General features: G+C 44.3%; 1 protein-coding gene across 2 annotated transcripts in view; it reads left to right on the forward strand.

Moving 5' to 3' along the window:
• Window positions 1-25,258, forward strand: part of HRAS (HRas proto-oncogene, GTPase) — a 59,911-nt gene that overhangs the window by 8,407 nt on the left and 26,246 nt on the right. For both annotated transcript variants that reach the window (XM_029582735.1, XM_029582736.1), the window contains exons 2-3: window positions 4,156-4,293; window positions 20,498-20,676. In XM_029582735.1, coding sequence (XP_029438595.1) covers window positions 4,183-4,293; window positions 20,498-20,676 — 290 coding nt within the window. In that variant the 5' untranslated portion in view covers window positions 4,156-4,182. The remainder of the gene's footprint in view (window positions 1-4,155; window positions 4,294-20,497; window positions 20,677-25,258) is intronic.

Consider the following 25,258-nt stretch of genomic DNA (forward strand, 5'->3'; position numbering starts at 1 on the left):
CCCTAATGGCATGGGCGGAAGTGAATCTTCAAGAGATCTCGGCCGTCCACATTGCCGGCAAAGACAATGTCACAGTGGACTACCTCAGCAGAGAAAGTCTAGATCCAGGAGAATGGAAACTGTCAACCACAGCATTCCAATTGATAGTAAACCGTTGGGGAGCACCAACCATGGACCTCCTGGCAAACCGGTCGAATGCCCAGGTACCCAGTTTCTTCAGCTGCAGGCGGGAACCCCAGTCCCAGGGAATCTATGCCCTGGTACAGACCTGGCCACAGGAGACTGTTATATGCCTTCCCGCCGTGGCCCCTATTGGGCGCAATCATCCACAAGAGAGAACACCACAGGGGGCCAGTACTTCTAGTGGCCCTGGACTGGCCAAGAAGACCGTGGTACGCAGACATGCGAAGAGTGCTGGCAGGGAACCCCCTGCCGCTACCTCCACACAGAGACCTGCTCCAACAGGGACCTATCCTCCACGAGGTTCCAGCTCGATTCTCTCTTACGGTCTGGCCATTGAGAGGGCTCGCCTAAGGAGGAGAGGATACTCGGGGACAGTAATTGACACCCTACTCCAAGCACGTAAGTTTTCCACATCTCTAACATACATAAGGATTTGGAGAGTATTCAAATCCTGGTGCGAGGACCACGACATCGTACCACACTCAGTGAAAATTCCTGCGATTTTGGAATTCTTACAGAATGGGCTACAGAAGGGATTGTCCCTCAACTCCATCAAGGTACAGGTGGCTGCCGTGCCATGCTACGGAACCAAGAGCGAGAGCGGCAGCATAGCCTCTCACCCAGATGTCTCCCGCTTCCTGAAAGGAGTCAAGCACATCAGACTACCCCTAAAGTGGCCGGTGCCTCTTAGGAAATCTAGGACCAGGTTAAGGTTCCAAGCAGAAACCTCCTTCGGACTTCTCCGCGGCCTGTCTCTCCGACTGTTAACATTGAAGACAGCCTTCCTGCTGGCAATCTGTTCAGCCCGTCGTATATCCGAGCTACAAGCACTGTCCTGCCAAGAGCCGTTCCTCAGGAACCATCCAGTTACTCACAGTTCCGTCGTTCCTCCCCAAAGTGTTGTCTCACTTCCATCTCAACCAAACCATCTCGCTATCATCGCCATATGTGCATAAGAATTCGGAAGAGGCTCGAAGTGTATGCCATCTCAACGTCTGCAGACTCCTAGTCCAATACTTGGAAAGGTCGGAATCCGTACAAAAGACGGACCATCTATTCGTCCTTCACAGCGGGAAGAAGCAGGGGAAGCGGCCTCGCGAGCAACCATAGCCCGCTGGATCAAAGAAGTCATCAAGGCGGCCAACGTGGAAGCAGGCAAGCCACCGCCTTTACAAGTCAAGGCCCATTCTACTAGAGCCCAGGCAGTGTCCTGGGCGGAAACCAAGATGCTGTCACCTGCTGAGATCTGCAGGGCGACGACATGGTCCTCCATCCACACCACCTCCAGGTTTTACCACCTGGAAATTCAGGCTCGGGAGGACACAGAATTTGCAAGGGCAGTACTAAGTGGGTCACGGACAGCCTCCCACCCGGTTCGGGAGTAGCTTTTATACATCCCATTGGTCCTGAGTCCATCTGCTACACGCTAGGAAATGGAGAAATTACTTACCTGATAATTTTGTTTTCCTTAGTGTAGACAGATGGACTCAGCATCCCACCCACGGCTGCCGTTACACATGGAATTCTCGGGGGACATCCCTGGGAGCGAGTGATTCAAGGGTAAGCCATGCTTTCCTTCATCTAGGACACCCATCCTACCGGGTGTCGACGTTTCTCGGTTGAGAGCACTGGCAGTCTCCAGCTATAGCCAATTCAACCAGTTCAAATTAATCAAGTTAACCAAGTTATAAAGTTAATCAAGTTATTCAAATTATTCAGTCATACATATATCCACAATGCTTTTCGAGGAGAATACTGAAGAGCTGCACTTCCTGCAGGGGTATATGTACTAGGGCTGACGACAGATTGAAATCTGATCTGTCTCCAGCTGCTATCAGGAGTACACTATACCCATTGGTCCTGAGTCCATCTGTCTACACTAAGGAAAATGAAATTATCAGGTAAGTAATTTCTCCATTCAGTGGCATACATTGTAGCAATTTTCAAAAGCCCAGTTACTTTTTAAAATCAGGCCCTTAGTTTGTAAGCCCTCTGGGGATCAAGAAATACCTGAGAAGCAGTAAAAAATAAACTAAAAAGCCCTGGGTACACTACCTTAAACTTCCTTCCCTTTGCCCCAGCATTCAGAAGCCGAGATGCCTGCTAAATTAATTCTTAAGAGCTAGTTACAAGCCAGTTACAAGGCGTTTCGGCCCGGGTATGAGAATCCAGCATTTCATTTATGGAGGTGCCAGGGCATAAGGATATGGTTTGCAAGTCTGGAAAGGGTTTGCACACCTTTCCAGACTTGCAACACCAATTTGACTTACCAGCCTCAGCCGCTTTTCCTTATTTACAACTAACTCATTTTGCACGTGCCATTATGATTAATATTCATTTGAAACTGGACATGTCTGACTTTGAAAAACTATGCAGGAATATATGTGATATACCACTTACTATTGAAGCATGATGAGTCCCACTTAGCATTTCAGAAGGCTTGGGAAAGGGACCTTCACTTAGAATGGTTACCTTGGGAATGGAAAAAGTCTTTCAGAAGATAGGAAAAGGATATATTGCCGCATCTCTGATAGAAAATTCTTATAAACTGTTATACGGCTGGTATATATACCCTCAAAAACTACATAAATTCACGCCACATCTCTCAGATCTCTATTGGCAGGCTTGTGCGATGACGGGCTCATTCTTTCATATGTGGTGGGAATGTCCCTTAATACAGGAGCTATGGCAGGGGATGTTTCAGTGGTTGAGGGATATGATTCCTGGTTTAGCTGCTAGTACCCCGGGACAGGCATTATTGCGTTTAAAAAATCCAGGTATAGCGGAAGAACATAACAGATTGGCTCATTATATTTTGACAGCTACTCATTGTGAAATAGCAAATGTTTGGAAGTCATCTGGGGTGCCAACAAAAGCAGCCATACAATTTAAGGTGGACAAAATTATATTTATTGTCTAAAATTACAGCTTATCAACATAAATGTATCCTTAAATTTGAAAAGACATGGCAAGTTTATTCAACATGGAAAACTGCACAGGACTCTGGGTCTCCATCTTTGACAGCAGTCTGATTTGATGCTTCATGCTCTTTATCATCACAGAGGCTAAGACATATGGACTGGCTATTTGTTTTTGTTTTATCTTTTCAAGTGCTTCTTATCAGGATTTTAACCCATTCACTGTTGCATGTATAGGAGGCAGAGGGGGTGGGGGGTGAGTTAGGAATAGAAAAACCATCGGGGATAAGATACTGGTGGGTGAATCCCCAATACGTTTTCCTTTATCGATACTTATGGGGTCTTCGCTATCTCAATTCGGATATTTGTTCTAGTGGCTTGTCTCTGTAACATTCTCATGTTGTCATATGATGTAAAGGTTTCACTGTTCATCATGTTATGGTTAATAAAATGTGAATGTGTCTGCCATAATGTAGACAGTAAGGGGTAGATTTTATAAAAGTACGCCGGATTTTAATAGATACGCGCGTATCCGGGGTTGGCGTGTGCTGGCAGCCTATGCAACATAGGCTTGGGGCAGGTTTTCGGGGGGTATGCACATATCCCTTTGAAAATTTGCCTCTAAGTTCTTCAAGATCGGGTGTTGCCTCTTATGTTTTGTACCTTTTATTACTTGTTCTAATTATTGCATGTACTTTTGTATTTATGTGTTTGTATTGTACAGGGGATTGAGTAATTATGAGGAAGGGAGTTTAGATGAGAGGACCCTGCACAGCAATAACAGAAGGGGCTAATGGGAAAACAGTTTTCAAGTGGAACATAGAGGTGCAGCAAGAAGGGGGGTAGTGGGTCCATTAATATAATGAAAATTTAATTTGTGTAAAAAAAAACCAAAACCATGCATAAACAAACTAGTATTCCTTACCTCATCACCATTTCATATAATAATGCCTCTGATAATTGCTTATTCAACAAGACCTTTTCCGAATTGTATGATAGATGCTGAACGTGTTCTTTAGCACTGAATGTGGGTTGGTTTTTTTTTGTTTTGCAGCTGTGATCCTGAGCTCATCTTTAAAAGATGACAGAATACAAACTGGTGGTGGTAGGAGCAGGAGGTGTGGGCAAGAGCGCCTTAACTATACAGCTCATTCAGAACCACTTTGTAGATGAATACGACCCTACAATTGAGGTAAGAACAGCAGGAATATAACATGCCATCATGCTTTCTTTCCTTGTTTCAGTATACGTTCTTCTCTCTTTCATATTCCCCAATTGTTTTCTCTCTCTGTTCAAGCCTTTTGAAGGAGTACTGAGAGTTTTAGAAGGAGGAGCAAAAGTTTCATGGATTTAGAGAGATTCTGAGGGCAATGGGTCTGTTCTCTTAAGACTATCCATTGTCCTTGTTTTCATGGCCTAGATGTGGCGTGTAGTATTTGGCAGTCTCATTTGCACAGCTTTTCTGTGATTCATTCAGGTTTGTGGTGGGATCCTGTCCTGCCTTAGTTTTCTTGCTATATTGGACAAAGCTCTGGAATTTGTTGCCAGAGGATGTGGTTAGTGTAGCTGGGTTCAAAAAAGGTTTGGATAAGTTCTTGGAGGAGAAGTCCATTAACGGCTATTAATCAAATTTACTTAGGGAATAGCCACTGCTATTAATTGCATCAGTGGCATGGGATCTTCTTAGTGTTTGGGTAATTGCCAGGTTCTTGTGGCCTGGTTTGGCCTCTGTTGGAAACAGGATGCTGGGCTTGATGGACCCTTGGTCTGACCCAGCATGGCAATTTCTTATGTTTTCTTCTTATGTTCTTATAAATGGCTTGTGCATTGTTTGCCTGTCTTTGAAGTGTCACTATCGGATTTTAGGAATTTCTTGGCATAGTATTAATGTATAAGAGTTATTGACTAGTTCTGTGTTCACTTTAGAGTTTTTGACCTCTGAAGTTTTTGGAAGTAGACACAAGTAGGGATGTGCATTTGTTTTCAATAAAATAGACAATGGCAATGAAATTGTCTATTTCATCTTGTTTTGGGAGTGCCACGAAATGAAAAAAATGAAATTTTGGAAAAATTAGTATTTCGTGTTGGTGCGCACTAAGTCCCATTAGTGCGCACTAACCATAGTTTTCCTAATTTCGGAGTTAGCGTGCGCTAACTGGATGTTAGTGCGTGCTAACTAGAAATGCTACCAATAAGTTAAGTGTCAGTTGGGGAGTAGTTAGTTAGCTAGAGGTATGGCTCTGCATTCCCATTGACTGTCTCCTTAGTTACTTGTTTGTATTTCCAAGGTTGCAAGGTGGTATTTGTGGGGGTATGGCCAGTGCCTGGTAAGAAATGTAAACAAAGAAGTGATATAATACCATCCAGGTTCTAGTCAGAATAAGTAAAAACATTTAATGCAAATGCATATTTTAAAATTGTCCAATACCTTTGTATTGTAGGATAGGGGCCCTGGCAATTTTAGGATATGCATACTTTTAATTCCCCTGGTGTGTGTCTGTGTGTTTGGTGAGAGGGGAAGTGACTGGGGTGAATGTATGGGGTGACAAGTGGGAGAGAGACTGGGGTGATGACTGGTGAGAGAGAGGCAGCTTGTTGTGTGTGGGGTGGGACTGGTGAGAGGGGAGGTGACTGTATGGGGTGACATATGGGAGAGAGAGGCAGCCTGGCGTGTATATAGAGGGGGTGACTGGGTTAACTGTATGGGGGTGACAAGTCATCCCACACACAGACTCACAACAAAGGAATTCAAGCTATGCATATCCCAAAATGCCATGTCCCCTTTCCTAAAATACAAACAGGCACATTTTCAAAGCCTGGCACGTGCAAATACCAGGAGATATACGTATGGTTGGGCCCTGCACTCGCCGAGTGCTTTTTAGAAATGGCCCAGCCATGTGTGATGGTGCATGCATATTATAAAATCGCTGCATCCATGTGCACAAGCCTGGACGCACATGCACGTTATTGAAAATCTACCCCAAAGGGATTGGCAAATTGTAAATATGCATTTGCATTGCATGCTTTTGCTGACTAGAGCTTGATGCTATTATTATATTACTTGTTCTTGTCACTTGTTAGCAGGCACTGGCCATTCCCCCCATAAACACCACCTTGTAATGTTAGCAACACAAACAAGTAACTAAGGAGATAGCCAATGGGAATGCAAACCATACTTCTAGCTAACTAACTGCTCCCCAATTGACACTTTTTAACACTGGTAACATTGTTAGTGCGCAAGAACTCCAAAATTAGGGAAACCTGAAATAAACACCCCCCGAACCATTTTAAAAATGAAATCAAACAGATAATGACCTGAAACGAAAACATCACGAAAAAAAAATTCGTGCACATCCCTAGACACAAGTAGAACTGCTGAAGAAGATTACCTCCAGTGCAGCAGATTTGCTTATTTCTAATGGTCTTCTATCTCTTTATAGTTGTCTATTTTTTTTTTATTTAAAGTTTAGTAAAGTTTTAATCAAATTATAATACAAAGCCAAGAAAATCAGGAAAAAAAAATCTAAAGCTTAGGAAATACATTACAAATACTCATTAAAAATGAACTAGTCCACATAATAGAGGAACAGAATCACATTAAGATTAATACAAAAACACACACAAGGAAATCTAGATATTTTACCCTCTCTACTAATGTAATATCAAGGTAACATTTATTTTTCTTGAACCACTTCATTTGGAAACATTTAGAACATAATGCGCTGCAATCAGCAAACATGTGGCAGTCGCAATAAAAGTAATCGTTTGATGTGGTTCGTCATCCAAGGCCAGATAGGGAATCCCCAGTAGCCAATTATCGCCCTGCAATGGTATCTGGACCCCCAGGACTGAGCCCAACATGAGTTGACACTGCGCCTAGAATGGTTGGATCCGGGGACACTGCCACCACATGTGCCAGAAAGTACCTAGTTGTGAGCATTGCCGCCAACAGAGGGAACCGGCTAGGTAGCCAGCGTGCCACACATGCTGGGGGATAATGCCACTAATACATTAGCTTATAGCGATTTTCCATCATGGACGTGGACATGGAATATCATCCCAACGTTTGAAAGCACTCTTCCCATTTATCCATGCTCCACTGTGTCCCAAGATCTCGCTCCCAAGCTAACGTGAGCATTTTTCTGCTGGATAGTATTAATAAGCAATTGATATATTTTGGAAATACCTTTGGCTACCCTGTCTGTCAAAATACAGTACCCTTCAAAAGGTGAGCGGGGCCTCTGTAAGTCCTGTCTCAGGCCCACCAAGGACAAAAAGTGCTGGAGTTGAGCATAAGCTAAGAAATCTATCTGGTAGATCATAAACTGCTTATAGGTCAGAGAAGGGAACTATCTCTTTATTCCATAGTTGACCCAAATTCGTCAGTCCATGGGCCTCCCAACGCTGGAAGACTACATTCTCCTCTCCCAAGGGAAATTCGCGAATATATCGTATATGTGACAACACGGAATATTGCTTGACTCCTATTAAGGTAGGTTTCCACCATTTCCAAATGGTAAGGGTAGTTTGGAGGCTCAGAGGTATTGATACCATTCCATGGGTGATGTAGTTCATAGGCCAAAAAAATAGCTTGCAATGGGACTACCCCAATCAGTGCTTGTTCTATCAGGACCCACTGTTTAGGAGAGTTTAATTAATGCCCATCTAATATATATTTTAATCGAGAGGCAACATAGTAATGCAGTAATGAAGGTAGTCCTAGCCCTCCCGCTTATGGGTCTCTCTTTCAAATACAAATTAATCCGAGATAACCCGCCCTATATTTATTTATTTATTTATAGCTTTTATATACCGAGGTTCAATTAACACGATTAATTATCACTTCGGTTTACTTTACAACCAGCATATATGGGGAATAAGTATCAGATTAATGTTAAAGTGCTCATACGTATAATCCACAGGCTCTTGCCCTCAGTGGGCTTCAACCTGCATCATATTACTGAGCACAATATTTTTACGCCATTTACTCATTTGCACTATTAATAATTCCTTAATATTTATTTTTACCCAAAAATTCTGTGCTTCCCCGACAAATTAACTGGTTGCCAACATGTGCCTTAGTCTTTAGTCTGGCAAAGGGAGCGTTGAAACCATCAGAGACTTGAGCAGTCTTCCTGTGCTCGACTTAGGATATGCCTTTTTGCTATTGGAGCTGAATTCATTTATTTTATTATTTATGCAAGAGTGTCTTTTTGGGTATGCTTCCTTTCACTCTTACTGCGTTTGGATTTTTGATTGATAGATTTCAATGGACAACAAAGTGCTGGGAGCATAAGACAATGCAGAGGGCAATAGAGGATTAGCTCATATGCACAATTCAACAATTACAATATCATGACTAATATAGCACAAGAACTCTTAACCTTTCTTCCACCATATTATTATCCTCACATTACTCCTTTTAAAGTCAAATGCATTGCCAGGTACACATTGATACAGAGCTAGCTGAAGGTACATATCTAATAATAATCATAAATAAATTAACTATTAAACTAAGTCCTTACCCAGACCACATTAAATTCTGCTGATTCAGATATTAAGGAACTTATTCAATCCATTTCTTTAAGGAACAGGTCTACCTTAAGCAAAAAGGGTTTCCAGATTTTCGGTACATTTGAATAGAAATCCCATATTTGGAAAGTAATAGATTCCATAGTGCACACCCTCCACGGTAGATGATTCTATTTTACCATAGGGGAAGCAGAAGAAGATCTCCAGTGGTTTGCTATATTCCTTCTCCCTGCCACCAACCTATGACTAATTAAATTAACTCCCCCCTTTTGTAACGGGTAAGAATTTTCCATGTAGAATTCCCAAAAGAATCACAAGAAGGTTCAAAGGTAGATGAATGTTTGTAAACTTGAATATCTAGAAGAGGACTTGCTTCCAGTACATCCTGAATTTTGGGGCATTCCCACCAAATATGAAAGAAGGTATCAATTCTTCCACAATCTCCCCCATATCAAAAAATTGGCTTACCATGTTAAATTCTAAGTTATTTCATTTAATACAACATGGATGACATGATTTACTAACTTAAGTCAAGTCCCACCTCGCTAAGCTAACTATGCTGTCTCTCATTACAGGCGATACCCCCTTCGCCGTCCCATTCCCCCCCCAGGTCCTCCCACATCAGAAGACAACGCTGATCCCTGTTCCCAAATGCTATTCCTCCTACTATCCAAGCTGATCTCTCCCCCTCGTGCCTCTTTTTAGTACCCCTCCCTTTTAAAATTGAATTTCTTTTCAGGCAGTTACTCTCTTTAATGCATTCATCTAGCATGTACTTCATAACTTTCCTCCTACCATATGCTTCCTTTCCACTACTTTGTTCACTTGTTCTCATGTAAAACCGTTGGTGAGTTACTGTTTAATTTATTTTAAAGACCTCTGTACCTATGTTAAGTGCAGTTTAAAGTGTTCAATTGTTCTCATGTAAAACCGTTGGCGAGTTACTGTTTAATTTTGTTCTATATATAGCCTTGGGCATAAATGTAAAGCCCTGGGCGATTTTCTGTTTTATTGTTCTATGGAAACATACTGATCAATTGTTTTATGTAAAGCCTTTGGGCGCTTATGTAAAGCCCTGGGTGATTTTCTGTTCCTTGTAAACCGGAGTGATTTATATTTCATACAGGAACTTCGGTATATAAAAATTAAAAATAAAATAAATTTAGAGAAATGCGTTGTTAAAGTGATTAGGAAAATTCGGATTATCCCAAAAGGCTGATAAAGGTCATAGAGACAAAGAAATACGAGTAGTATCTAAACTTTTATACCTAGAAGTTAAAATAGGACCAATAAAAGGGTGGAACCCTCATGTTCATGACCAAGCTTTGTTGGATATCCAAGGATACTGTTATGACTTGTAGGTGTGTGGGCCCTGGGCCAAAGTGAGAGATGGTACCACCCACAAGGAGGAGCCCTGTTAGCCTCACCGTCGGGAGGCGTGGTCTCAGCGGACGTCAGATACAGCTGTGGAATAGAGTCTTTATTAGAGAGGTAGAAAGGCACAGCCCGCGGAGAGGGAGGTGCAAGGAAAAGTAACAAGGTCTGAGCAGAGGGGTATACATAAGAAATTGCCATGCTGGGTCAGACCAAGGGTCCATCAAGCTCAGCATCCTGTTTCCAACAGGCCAAACCAGGTCACAAGAACCTGGCAAGTACCCAAACACTAAGAAGATCCCATGCCACTGATGCAATTAATACATCAACCAACCTCTTCCCTTCAATAGTAATTCTTCAACATACACCAATCCAAGGGAACACTTGTGCTCTGGTGTTGCTTATGTACGGTGGCTTTATTAAAGGACAACCCATTGGTGGGTGCCCTTATCTTTCGCCCCGTCTATTATTCTTTATTATCCCAATTTCTGTGAAACCATTTTTCTCTTCAATTTTCTGCTGCTTCAGTTATTTTCTTAAAAAAAAACCTTTTCTCCCCGTTTTCTGAGGCGACCCGCTACTGATGTGTATATACTTATCAAGGCATCCGTCTCAACTTCTTCTCACGGGTACGAGTCTGCTAGCCCGACATGGGCCATGTTTCGGCACCTCCGTGCCTGCTTCAGGGGCTACGGGAGGGGTAGTGCTGTGTCCTAACCAGGTACACAGTGGCTGTTACGTCTCCAACTATAAAGTTAACACAAATAACTCTCATTCCGATTTCTTATCAAAAAAGTCCTTTTCTATATACCATTTGCACGTTTTAAAACACTTACTTTTGTGATGACCATACTTCTGCGTGGACGGCGCCTATCTTCCGTGTCTAAGGAGCACTTGCCTACTCTGCGTGTTTTATACTTACCGCGGGTATCCACCCCGTCACTTCACCAAACCGAGACTAACTGCGGTGTTTGCAATTAGAATGATTGACGATTACAGGGAACGCCTCTAGGGACCTGTTGGGAGACTGAACACTCCCACGTTTGCTTTTTTTTCTCTTCATCTCTTTTTTTCTCTTCAGCCAAGGAGGCGTGTTCATATTGATTGTAGTCCCACCCCAATTTAGTCAATGTCTTTTAGAAACGCCTCTGCGGACCTGATGGGAGACTAAACACTCCCACGTCCGCTCTCTCTCTTCAGCCAGGAGGGCGTGTTCATTTTTACTGAAGGGTGTAGTCCCGCCTTAATTAATACTTAGGCATGCTATGATGCTGTGTGCCTTTACTGCCCAACTAAGGCTGTTAAAATTCACATAACTAGCTTGTTAACCTAGGGGATGAGACGTTCTATCTGCATCTTAATCCTCTCTTCAATCAAATGACTCCTCTTTTATCACCAGTATTGCGGCTGACATCGCGGAGTCCCTGCTCACTGCGTGATGAATGTCTTCATGTGTATTAATTAAATAAGATGAAATGAAGCCCTCTGTGTTATTCCTCATGTGTGTCATGAATACTGAGTTGATGTATGTTGAGTGAATGTATGGGCACTCCTCTTCATTGACGTCTTGTCACTTGACGCTGTACTTATATTCGCGGTGGATTGTGACTGTTTCTTAAGAGAAAACTGTCCAATCTATCTCACGGTTAAGACCATTGGGGGTGGTGGTATTCCAAGTGTAGATAAATCTCTGCTCCATTTGTACAAGTTTTGAGTTCAGATCCCCACCTCTTGGATGTGACTGTACCTGGTAAATGACTGCTACTTGGAAATCTTCTGGGGAATGGTCGGTGAGAGGCGCCCCTTCCACTTGATGTCTGAGGCGGCTCACATGCTCCTGGATTCTGTTCTTCAGTTTCCTCATAGTCTTCCCTATGTAGATCTTAGGGCATGAACACCAGAGTGCATAGATGACTCTTGTTGACTCACAATCATATGTTTGCTGGAATCGATAAGGTTTTCTTCCTGGTATGTTGAGTGATGTACCTTCATAAACGAAGTTGCATGCACTACATTTTCCACATTTCTTATGGTTGCCCTGTTGATCAAAGTGCTCCACTCTTGAGGGTAACAGGTTAGAGTGAACTATGAGATCCTTGAGATTTCTGGCCTTAGTAAGGGCAAACATAGGTTTCTCCTGAAACTCGGGATGGATCTGGAAAATAGCCCAATGTCTTAAGATGCTCTTTTTCAACAGTTGTGTTTGGGGTGTATATGGTAACACACACACCATCCTTTCATTCCTTTGTGGGGTTTTAGGTTCCAGGAGTAAATCCCTGTTGGCCCATCTGGCCCTTTTATATGCTCTCCTCACTACTGCTGACGGGTACCCTCGTTGTAGGAACCTGTTGGTCATGTCTTTTGACTGTGTCAGAATACAAGACACAGTCTTGTATTCTGTGTCAGAATACAAGACACAGTCAAAAGACATGACCAACAGGTTCCTACAACGAGGGTACCCGTCAGCAGTAGTGAGGAGAGCATATAAAAGGGCCAGATGGGCCAACAGGGATTTACTCCTGGAACCTAAAACCCCACAAAGGAATGAAAGGATGGTGTGTGTGTTACCATATACCATACCATACAGGAGAAACCTATGTTTGCCCTTACTAAGGGAACCTTAGTAAGGGCAATCATATGTTTGCTGGAACCTTATCTATTCCAGCAAACATATGATTGTGAGTCAACAAGAGTCATCTATGCACTCTGGTGTTCATGCCCTAAGATCTACATAGGGAAGACTATGAGGAAACTGAAGAACAGAATCCAGGAGCATGTGAGCCGCCTCAGACATCAAGTGGAAGGGGCGCCTCTCACCGACCACTGGTTAGAATTAGGCCATTCCCCAGAAGATTTCCAAGTAGCAGTCATTTACCAGGTACAGTCACATCCAAGAGGTGGGGATCTGAACTCAAAACTTGTACAAATGGAGCAGAGATTTATCTACACTTGGAATACCACCACCCCCAATGGACTTAACCGTGAGATAGATTGGACAGTTTTCTCTTAAACAGTCACAATCCACTGCGAATATAAGTACAGCATCAAGTGACAAGACGTCAATGAAGAGGAGTGCCCATACATTCACTCAACATACATCAACTCAGTATTCATGACACACATGAGGAATAACACAACAGAGGGCTTCATTTCATCTTATTTAATTAATACACATGAAGACATTCATCACGCAGTGAGCAGGGACTCCGCGATGTCAGCCGCAATACTGATGATAAAAGAGGAGTCATTTGATTGAAGAGAGGATTAAGATGCAGATAGAACGTCTCATCCCCTAGGTTAACAAGCTAGTTACGAGAATTTTAACAGCCTTAGTTGGGCAGTAAAGGCACACAGCATCATAGCATGCCTAAGTATTAATTAAGGTGGGACTACACCCTTCAGTAAAAATGAACACGCCCTCCTGGCTGAAGAGAGAGAGCGGACGTGGGAGTGTTTAGTCTCCCATCAGGTCCGCAGAGGCGTTTCTAAAAGACATTGACTAAATTGGGGTGGGACTACAATCAATATGAACACGCCTCCTTGGCTGAAGAGAAAAAAAGAGATGAAGAGAAAAAAAGCGAACGTGGGAGTGTTCAGTCTCCCAACAGGTCCCTAGAGGCATTCCCTGTAATCGTCAATCACTCTAATTGCAAACACTGCAGTTAGTCTCGGTTTGGTGAAGTGACGGGGGTGGATACCCGCGGTAAGTATAAAACACGCAGAGTAGGCAAGTGCGCCTTAGACACGGAAGATAGGCGCCGTCCACGCAGAAGTATGGTCATCACAAAAGTAAGTGTTTTAAAACGTGCAAATGGTATATAGAAAAGGACTTTTTTGATAAGAAATTGGAATGAGAGTTATTTGTGTTAACTTTATAGTTGGAGACGTAACAGCCACTGTGTACCTGGTTAGGACACAGCACTACCCCTCCCGTAGCCCCTGAAGCAGGCACGGAGGTGCTGAAACATGGCCCATGTTGGGCTAGCAGACGCGTACCCCTGAGAAGAAGTTGAGACGGATGCCTTGATAAGTATATACACATCAGTAGCGGGTCGCCTCAGAAAACGGGGAGAAAAGGGGTTTTTTTAAGAAAATAACTGAAGCAGCAGAAAATTGAAGAGAAAAATGGTTTCACAGAAATTGGGATAATAAAGAATAATAGACGGGGCGAAAGATAAGGGCACCCACCAATGGGTTGTCCTTTAATAAAGCCACTGTACATAAGCAACACCAGAACACAAGTGTTCCCTTGGATTGGTGTATGTTGAAGAATTACTGATGCAATTAATAGCAGTGGCTACTCCCTAAGTAAATTTGATTAATAGCTGTTAATGGACTTCTTCTCCAAGAACTTATCCAAACCTTTTTTGAACCCAGCTACACTAATTGCACTAACCACATCCTCTGGCAACAAATTCCAGAGTTTTATTGTGCATTGAGTGAAAAAGAATTTTCTCCGATTAGTCTTAAATGTGCTACTTGCTAACTTCATGGAATGTCCCCTAGTCCTTCTATTATTCGAAAGTGTAAATAACCGATTCACATCTACTCGTTCAAGATCTCTCATGATCTTAAAGACCTCTATCATATCCCCCCTCAGCAGTCTCTTCTCCAAGCTGAACATCCTTTCCTCTTCAGCCTTTCCTCATAAAGGAGCTGTTCCATCCCCTTTATCATTTTGGTTGCCCTTCTCTGTACCTTCTCCATCGCAACTATATCTTTTTTTCAGACGTGGAGATCCGGTAGTGGCCCACAGAGCGGGGTACACCAAAGAAGTCTCTCCTTAGTGGTGATGCAGTAGTGGCCTGCAGCGCAGACTATACCGAGGGATTCCTCACTCAGAGATGGTATGGTAGTGGCCCGAAGTACAGGATCATGGGTGAGGGTCCTGTAGCGATGATGTGGTAATGGCCTGCAGAGCAGGGTACACCGGAGTGGTTCCTCACTTAGAGATGACACGGTAGTGGCCTGAGGCACGGGGTACACCGGAGAGGATCCCACAATAAGGCTAGTATAGTTATGGTCCATGGAGTCCAGTACTCAGAGTGGTAGTTCCAGGAGAAGTCCCGGGGAGTGGGAACAGACAGCAGTCCAAGGCAGAAGGCCCTCCAAGGAGTGGATAGCCAGAGACGAAGAAGGGCCCCTGAGGAGCGGGTACCCAGAGCGTCTCACGCTGAAGTGTAGAACTGGAACAGGAAGTCTGTAAGCGTGAAGCGGATTCATCAATGAGGGAACTCTTTGCTAACTCGTCAATAGGCAGGGCCAGCCAGCTTAAGTATAGCAGCGTGAAGACGTCATCCGGAGGGGATGCCCCCGAGGTTCCCACCATGATGTGCTTAAGACTGGCCTGTGCGCGCGCCTAAGTGATCCTGAAGGCAAGATGGCGGTCGGCAGCACCCACGCTGTCCCAGGAAGGTCGGCGGTAGCTGGCGGAGGTGAGCATTAGTGGTCGCAGCTGTCTGCGACCAACGGGTGTAACAGTACCCCCCTTCTTAGGGCCCTTCCCTGTGGGTTTTGGTTTCCTAGGATGAGAGGTGTGGAAGTGTTTTGATCTGTTCTTTGTCGAGGATGTTGGTTGCAGGCTCCCAACTATTCTCCTCGGGACCAAATCCTTCCCATGAGATGAGATATTCCCAACACCTTCCGCACTTTCTTATATCCAGGATGTCTTCAGCCTGGTAGGTGATATCCTCTTCAGCTGTTAGAGGTTGTGGTTCAGGTGGTTTCCTTGAGAACTCAGACAGGATGAGCGGCTTTAAGAGAGATATGGAAGGCGTTGTGGATCTTAAGTGAGGAGGGTAACTGAAGGCTGTAAGTAACTGGACCCAGGCAGCGAAGTACTGCAAAAGGCCCAATGTATCTGGGTGCAAAGCGAGCTGAAGGCAGTTTTAGGCAGATGAAACTGGTACTGAGCCACACTTTGTCTCCGGGTGCAACCGAGGAGCTGCCCAGTGATGAGCATCGTAGAACTTCTTTAGCCTTTTGACCAGCTTGTTGGAGAAGTTGTTTGGTGTGCTCCCAGAGTTGGTGTAGTTCTTGCGCTGAGGCCTGTGCTGCGGGAGATGACACAGACAGAGGCACTGGAAGAGGAGGCAGAGGTTGGCGTTTGGAGACAATTTGGAAGGGCGAAGTTCCAGTAGAAGCAGACTGGTGGTAGTTTAAAGCAAACTCTGCCCAGGGAGCAAATCAGACTAGTCACTCTGCCTAGAGTTTACGTATGCCTGGAGAAACTGTTTTAAAGTATGGTTCGTCCGCTCTGTCCATCCATTGGCCTGCAGATGGTAGGCCGATGTGAGGTCCAGGAATATGTCGAATTTTTTGCATAATGACCTCCAAAATTTTGCTGTAAATTGCACCCCTCGATCAGAGAGGATGTGTCTTGGAAAGCCATGGAGGCGAAAGACGTGGCGGATGAATAGTTTCGCTAATTCTGGAACCGAAGGTAGACCAGGTAATGCCACGAAATGAGCCATCTCTGAAAAGCAGTCCACGGTGACCCAGATGGTGGTATTGCCACTAGATAGAGGTAAATCAATGAAATCCGTGGCTATATGTGTCCACGGCTTGCTAGGTGCAGGAAGTGGTTGAAGAAGCCCCCAAGGGCGACCTGCCGGCAGCTTTTGGCGGGCGCAATTAGGGCAATATTCTACGTATGCATGGACATCTTTCTTCGTGGTTGGCCACCAGTAGAACCTTTGCAGAGTAGAAAGTGTTCTAGCTTGTCCGGGATTGCCTGCGAGGAGAGAGTCATGCGCCCATTTGAGGATTTTCCTTCTGAGTGGTTGGGGCACCACAGTCTTCCCAGCTGGAACCGTGTGTGTAGCGGAGAGGAGCACCCTCGTAGGGTTGATGATGTGCGGTGGAGTATCTGGAACATCTTCCGTGGTAAATGAACGGGAGAGTGTATCGGCTTGGGGGTGTTTATCAGCTGGCTGGTATCGCAAGAGAAAATTGAACCAGGTAAAAAATAGAGATCAGCGGGCCTGCCTGTGATTCAGGCATTGAGCATTATGTAAGTACTCGAGTTTCTTGTGGTCGGTGTAAACTGTGATTTGGTGTTGCGCTCCCTCAAGCCATAGACGCTATTTCTCAAAGGCTAATTTAATCGCCAGCAATTCCTTGTCCCCAATTCCGTAATTACGCTCCGCAGGGGAGAAGCGTCGGGAGAAAAATGAGCTTGGGTGTGATTGGCTGAGAACTGAACAAACACCAATGTCAGAAGTGTCCACTTCGACGATGAAGGGTCATCGGGGATCTGGGTGGTTTAAGCACGGTTCTTGTAGGAACACCTTGAGTTCTTGGAAAGCAGTCACGGCTTCAGGAGACCACTGAGAGGGATTGGCTCCCTTGCGAGCCATGGCTGTAAGTGGAGCGGTCCGTGTTGAATAATGGTGGATAAACAACCTGTGGTAGTTAGTGAAACCCAAGAATCTTTGCAGTGCCTTAAGACCAGTGGGTTGCGGCCAATCTCGAATACTCTTGGTCTTTTGTGGATCCAACTGGAATCCCTGTTTAGAGACCACATAGCCTAAAAAGGGGACACACTCCTGGTGAAAGGAGCATTTTTCCAGTTTGAGAGACAACCAGTTATATGCCAATCTTTGTAAGACGTTGGCGACGTCCAAATGATGGCTCTGAAGGTCTTGCGAGAAAACCAGAATGTCATCCAGGTATACCACTGCACAGCTGTAAAGCATGTCCCTGAAGATTTTGTTCATCATATTTTGAAATACTGCTGGGGCGTTGGAGGCCAAACGGCATTACTAAATATTCAAAATGACCATTGCAGGTGTTTAAATGCGGTTTTCCATCCGTCACCCTGTCGTATCCTGACCAAGTTATATGCTCCTCTGAGGTGCAATTTAATGACTATTTTGGCCCCTTGGGGCACGGGGTTTACCGGAGAGGATCCCACAATAAGGCTGGTATAGTAGTGGTCCGTGGAATCAAGGTACTCACAGAGTGGTAGTTCCAGGAGAGGACCCGGGGAACGGGAACAGACAGCAGTCCAAGGCAGAAGGCCCTCCGAGGAGCGGATAGCCAGAGACTAGGAAGGGCCTCTAAGGAGCGGATACCCAAAGTGTCTTACGCCGAAGTGCAGAACTGGAATAGGAAGTCCGTAAGAGTGAAGCGGATTCAGCAACGAGGGAACTCCTTGCTAACTCGTCAATAGGCAGGGCCAGCCAGCTTAAGTATAGCAGGGTGAAGACATCATCCGGAGGGGATGCCCCCGAGTTTCCCACCATGATGTGCTTAAGACTGGCCTGTGCGTGTGTGCCTAAGTGATCCCGAAGGCAAGATGACGGTCGGCAGTGCCCGTGCTGTCCCGGGAATGCCAGGAAGGTCGGCGGTAGCTGGCGGAGGCCGCCACTTTCCCCAATGATGTCAAGGTAGCAAAGAAAGAGGTGAGCATTAAGTGGTAGCAGCTGTTTGCGACTGGGCATAACAGATACAACCTCCAACCCTGTGCTCTAGCCCAAGCTAGTTCCATTGATACCCATTATTTATCTATTGGATTCAAATGCCCTAACAAATATTTTTTTAGCTGTATTGCTCTTTGACAAAATTTAAAATCTAGCAAGTTAAGTCCCCCGTGATTCTTTGGAGCAAACGATACGTTATGAGATACTCTTGGCATCTTCCCTTTCCATATAAATTGTGATAGCATATCATTTAGGGAGGAAAAAAAGATATTTGAAATTTTACTAGACAGCATTTGTTTAACCAGTTATTTTTCCACAATAGCCTGTTATCTCCTATTTATTTATTTAGTTATTAAAAACTTTGTATACTGCTTAACAAGTAAATATGCTAGAAAAGCAGTTTGCATGTTAAAACTTGCATAATTAAGAAAACATAATACAAGAAAACAGGAACATGGCTTTTTAATTTCCTGAGGAAAATGGCTTCTGAAAATCCAGATACACTATGGGCCGGATTTTAAAAAGGTTACGCGCGCTGGGCCTATTTTAAAAAGGCCCTGCGACACGCATAAAGCCCATGGGATGCGTGTAAGTCCCGGGGCTTTACAAAAGGGGTAGTGCGGGGGGGGGGGGGCCCAGAAGCCTCTGACAGAGCGGCCATTGTCGCTGTGTCGGAGGATCGCGTGCCGGCGCATGCAACTTGTGCCTGCCCAGAGGCAGGCGCAAAAGGTAACACAAGGGCTGGGAGGGGAAAGTTAGGGGAAGGGGTGGGAAGGTCAGGTTGGGGGGAAGGGAACGGGGGAAGGCAGCACGGCTCGGCGCTCGCAAGCTGCAAAATTGTGCACCCCCTTGCGCGTACCGACCCCTGATTTTATAACTTGTGCGCACGTGTACGTCCAAGCGCACCTTTTTAAAATCTTTGTATTCTAGTTCTGTGATAGGTGATGAGCAAAGCAAGTTTGTGTTTGGCAAATCCCTGGTCATTGTAACATATTTATTTAAAATATGTATAGCCAACCTATAGCTAGTTCTAGGTAGATGATGGCAGAAAATGACCAAACAGACCATTCACTCTACCCAATTATTTCTGTCTACATTGCAAGGATATATCCCAGCTGCCAGCCATAGAGCCCAACTACTTGCACGCTCTCTCTCCTTATCCAGGAAAGTATATCTTGCTCATTTATACTCTACCATCTTGGGCAGATGAGCATAGCAGAACCCCTCCCCCTCCATTTAGTTCACCCTGCCACAGAGTTTCATAATAAACGCTACCAATACTAGCGTGGCTGTTGCCCATCATCTAGCCTCCTAGGTCCCCTGCACAGTCTGTCAGACTAATTACGGGCTACAAGAGTGTCTTTCTGCTAAGACATCTAGTTAGTACTAGATCTGCAACGAGCAAGATAGACTGAGCTGCTAATTTAATTCTCTCTGTAGCCTAATCTAAATAGCTACCATAGAAACATGATGGCAGAAGAATACCATATGGCCCATCTGTCCAATTAATTTAGCATCACTTCCGTAGAGATCCCCTCTATGTATCCCAGGCTTTCTTGAATTCAGATACTATTTTTGTCTCCACCTCCTCCACTGGGAGGCTGCTCCATGCATCCACCACCTCATTCTAGAGCCCCCTTTCCATTGAAAAAGGCTTACCTCTTGTACATGGCTACTTTGTGGCTACTGGCCACATTTTTGATCTAAGGTTTTCTGTACAGTCTGCCAGTCAGCTCGCTACTGTATGTGAGCGCCTGCATTTCTGTCAGAACCTCTCGTTATAGTGCCTGCAGTCAAAAGTAAAGAGAATTGCATAGTGGGTTTCGGGCCACTTCCCTTCCAAACAGTACCAATTCCCCTGTATGCTGTTAGCAAACATTTATCTAAAATGCAAAAACAGGGGGAATTGTCTTGTCCTTTGCATGTTTCTCCAGGACTGCCACAAGAGGTAGGAGGTAATGAGTTGCTTTTTCTCTGTGCCCCCAGGATTCCTACACAAAGCAGGGGATAGTGAATGGTCCTGCCTCTGTGAATGAGGTAATAACTTTTCCTTTTCTGTGTTCCTAGGACTCCTACAGGAAGCAGGTGGTAATTGATGGAGAGACTTGTTTGTTAGATATTCTGGACACAGCTGGCCAAGAGGAATACAGCGCAATGAGAGACCAGTACATGCGAACTGGGGAAGGATTCCTCTGTGTTTTCGCTATTAACAACACCAAGTCCTTTGAAGACATTCACCAATACCGGTCAGTATCCCAAAAGTGGCGAAACGTTTCTGGGTAGTAAGTATAACTGGCGTGATATTAAAATATATATATGTACTCATCCGGCATGCATATTTCCTCAAACAATAAAGATTCATTTCAAGTCCTTTATCATGTAGGGATAGATTTCTCTGTTAGGCCCTCGTAATAGGCACTCCCCACTAGAAGATTAATGTTAGAATATGTGGACCCAATGGTAGTGCAAGTCTTACCTGAGTCGGCTCAGAAAGGGAAGGTAGGCCTGGAGTTCCCAGCGACCATCCGATGCCCACACCGGAGGAGTTACAGGTATTAGCACCCTATGGTGGTCAAAGCCAAAAGGCAGACAGCAGACAAGGGTAATCCAGAAGCTAGTCCAGGTATAACGCAGGCGGCAGACAAGGGTAATCCAAAAGCTAGTCAAGGGTAGTAGGCAGGCAGCAGACAAGAGTAATCCAAGATGGTCTGAGTATAAGGCGGACAGCAGACAAGGGTAATCCAAAAGCTAGTCTAGGTATAAGGCAGGCAGCAGACAAGTAATCCAAGATGGTCTGAGTATAAGGCAGGCGGCAGACAAGAGAAATCAAGATAATCCCAAACAGCGGCAAGACACGAACTCCGAAGACAGCACCAGCACAAGCAAGCCAGTAGCTGAGGCAAGGGACTTGTGCTGGACTGTCAGATTAAATACTGTGGTTTTCCCGCGCAACATGCGGAGGCTGCCGGGAGGGACACCGGTGAAAGGGGAGGAGCAACGCTGCGTCGGCTTGAACCCTGTGTTGTGGCGCAGGACTGTGCTGGGGACGGCCCCGACTGCGGCAGACGTATGGCAGCAGCGCGGGAGCATAGGTTCGTTTCCTAACAAATAGACACTGAATATGGACAGTCAGTAAAGAGAAATTCTTTTTAATAGTAAGATTTTTTTTATGGAGCATTGCAAAGTAAGATAATTGCATAGTTCAAGAGCCCTTCGATTGTGCAATAGGTTATATATGTCACCTCCCCCAAACCTGCAAACCAATGAGTTAGTTTCTTTGTAAGCATAAAGGGGTAGATTTTAAGACCAGTGTGTGCGCGTCCATGTGAGCGCGCTACCCGGCGGTCACACATGGACGAGTGATTTTATAACATGCAGGTGCGCACCAAAGCCCGCGACCTTCCCTCATTCCCTACCAGGCTGCTCCAATTTAGGATCAACCTGGGAAGGAACTTCTCTACCCCCTAATCTATCCTTCCTACCCCTTCCCCTAAACTTCCCGCCCCCTAGCCCTATCCTAACTCCTGGCAGGTGCAGGTTGTACCCACCGGCAGCCTGCTGCCACGTGATCCTCCAACACAGTGGCAAATGGCTGCTGTGCCAGGGGCCCCCCAGACCGCCCCCACACCCTTTCTTCGGCCCTGGGACTTAACGTGCGTCCCGGGGCTTTACGCGTGTGGCTGGGCCTTTTTAAAGTAGGCCCGGCGCACGTAGGAATTTTAAAATCCATGCCAAAATGTTTTAATTGGTTAGCATTATCACCTCATATGTGCTAATTATATATATTATATAAGTCATATGATTTCTTGTAAGTTGAAGACAGAAGTGAAATTTAATGTTGACCTTTTAAAATACTTTAGCATTCTGGCTAACCTTTGGCATAGTTTTCAATTCCTACTACCTTGGCTAGTTCCAAAAGTCTAATCGGTTCATTTTTAATATGCTGCTGTTATCTTTCTGCTTCTTCACTGCCACCAACTGGCCTGTTTTCATATAGAACCCCTCTCTTGGACACACATAATATGATGAAATGCTCCAGTCCCATACAGGCCCAGCCTTAGGCTAGAACTATTCCCAGTACTAGGGACTGGAGGCTCTGCACTAGTCTAATGTTAATTGAGGCCCAGTCTGTAACATCTGGAATTCTTCTGCCTTGGTGGGGGGAGGGGGGTAGAGAGCAGAAAGTTCAGTAGCAACAGGAAGTGGAGTTGATACCATTACAGAAACTATTAAACTGGTGGCTGACTTGCCACGCTGGCACCCAGGGCGTAAGCCCATAAAGAAAATTAATGGAACTGCAATAAGAACAATTACATCAGTTTCTTTCCTGTCTTACAACCCAATTTGGGCACCAATACCTAAAAGTCCTAGTACTGTTTGTTTGGATAGGTTGCAGTTTGTCGAAGGAGTAGAAATATATGAAGAGTAAATAACCGATTCACATCTACCTGTTCTAGACCTCTCATGATTTTAAACACCTCTATCATATCCCCCCTCAGTCGTCTCTTCTCCAAGCTGAAAAGTCCTAACCTCTTTAGTCTTTCCTCATAGGGGAGTTGTTCCATTCCCCTTATCATTTTGGTAGCCCTTCTCTGTACCTTCTCCATCGCAATTATATCTTTTTTGAGATGCGGCGACCAGAATTGTACACAGTATTCAAGGTGCGGTCTCACCATGGAGCGATACAGAGGCATTATGACATTTTCCGTTTTATTCACCATTCCCTTTCTAATAATTCCCAACATTCTGTTTGCTTTTTTGACTGCCGCAGCACACTGTACCGACGATTTCAATGTATTATCCACTATAACACCTAGATCTCTTTCTTGGGTTGTAGCACCTAATATGGAACCCAACATCGTGTAATTATAGCATGGGTTATTTTTCCCTATATGCATCACCTTGCACTTATCCACATTAAATTTCATCTGCCAGTTGGATGCCCAATTTTCCAGTCTCACAAGGTCTTCCTGCAATTTATCACAATCTGCTTGTGATTTAACTACTCTGAACAATTTTGTGTCATCTGCAAATTTGATTATCTCACTTGTCGTATTTCTTTCCAGATCATTTATAAATATATTGAAAAGTAAGGGTCCCAATACAGATCCCTGAGGCACTCCACTGTCCACTCCCTTCCACTGAGAAAATTTCCCATTTAATCCTACTCTCTGTTTCCTGTCTTTTAGCCAGTTTGCAATCCACGAAAGGACATCGCCACCTATCCCATGACTTTTTACTTTTCCTAGAAGCCTCTCATGAGGAACTTTGTCAAACGCCTTCTGAAAATCCAAGTATACTATATCTACCGGTTTACCTTTATCCACATGTTTATTAACTCCTTCAAAAAAGTGAAGCAGATTTGTGAGGCAAGACTTGCCCTGGGTAAAGCCATGCTGACTTTGTTCCATTAAACCATGTCTTTCTATATGTTCTGTGATTTTGATATTTAGAACACTTTCCACTATTTTTCCTGGCACTGAAGTCAGGCTAACCGGTCTGTAGTTTCCCGGATCGCCCCTGGAGCCCTTTTTAAATATTGGGGTTACATTTGCTATCCTCCAGTCTTCAGGTACAATGGATGATTTTAATGATAGGTTACAAATTTTTACTAATAGGTCTGAAATTTCATTTTTTAGTTCCTTCAGAACTCTGGGGTGTATACCATCCGGTCCAGGTGATTTACTACTCTTCAGTTTGTCAATCAGGCCTATCACATCTTCTAGGTTCACCGTGATTTGATTCAGTCCATCTGAATCATTGCCCATGAAAACCTTCTCCATTACGGGTACCTCCCCAACATCCTCTTCAGTAAACACCGAAGCAAAGAAATCATTTGCCTCTACAGCCAACTTCTTTTCAAATTCTCTCTTAGCCTGTCTTATCAATGTCTTACATTTAACTTGCCAATGTTTATGCTTTATCCTATTTTCTTCTGTTTGATCCTTCTTCCAATTTTTGAATGAAGATCTTTTGGCTAAAATAGCTTCTTTCACCTCCCCTTTTAACCATGCTGGTAATCGTTTTGCCTTCTTTCCACCTTTCTTAATGTGTGGAATACATCTGGACTGTGCTCCTAGAATGGTATTTTTTAACAATGACCACGCCTCTTGGACATTTTTTACTTTTGTAGCTGCTCCTTTCAGTTTTTTTTCTAACTATTTTTCTCATTTTATCAAAGTTTCCCTTTTGAAAGTTTAGCACGAGAGCCTTGGATTTGCACACTGTTCCTTTTCCAGTCATTAAATCAAATTTGATCATATTATGATCACTATTGCCAAGCGGCCCCACCACAGTTACCTCTCTCACCAAGTCCTGTGCTCCACTGAGAATTAGATCTAAAAATGTTCCCTCTCTCGTCGGTTCCTGAACCAATTGCTCCATAAAGCTATCATTTATTCCATCCAGGAACGTTATCTCTCTAGCGTTACCCGATGATACATTTACCCAGTCTATATTGGGGTAATTGAAGACCTTGTGAGACTGGAAGATTGGGCATCCAAATGGCAGATGAAATTTAATGTGGATAAGTGCAAGGTGATGCATATAGGGAAAAATAACCCATGCTATAATTACACAATGTTGGGTTCCATATTAGGTGCTACAACCCAAGAAAGAGATCTAGGTGTCATAGTGGATAACACATTGAAATCGTCGGTGCAGTGTGCTGCGGCAGTCAAAAAAGCAAACAATGTTGGGAATTATTAGAAAAGGAATGATGAATAAAACGGAAAATGTCATAATGCCTCTGTATCGCTCCATGGTGAGACCGCACCTTGAATACTGTGTACAATTCTGGTTGCCGCATCTCAAAAAAAGATATAATTG

This window comes from Rhinatrema bivittatum, chromosome 17, assembly GCF_901001135.1.
Source record: "Rhinatrema bivittatum chromosome 17, aRhiBiv1.1, whole genome shotgun sequence".
NCBI lineage: Eukaryota > Metazoa > Chordata > Amphibia > Gymnophiona > Rhinatrematidae > Rhinatrema > Rhinatrema bivittatum.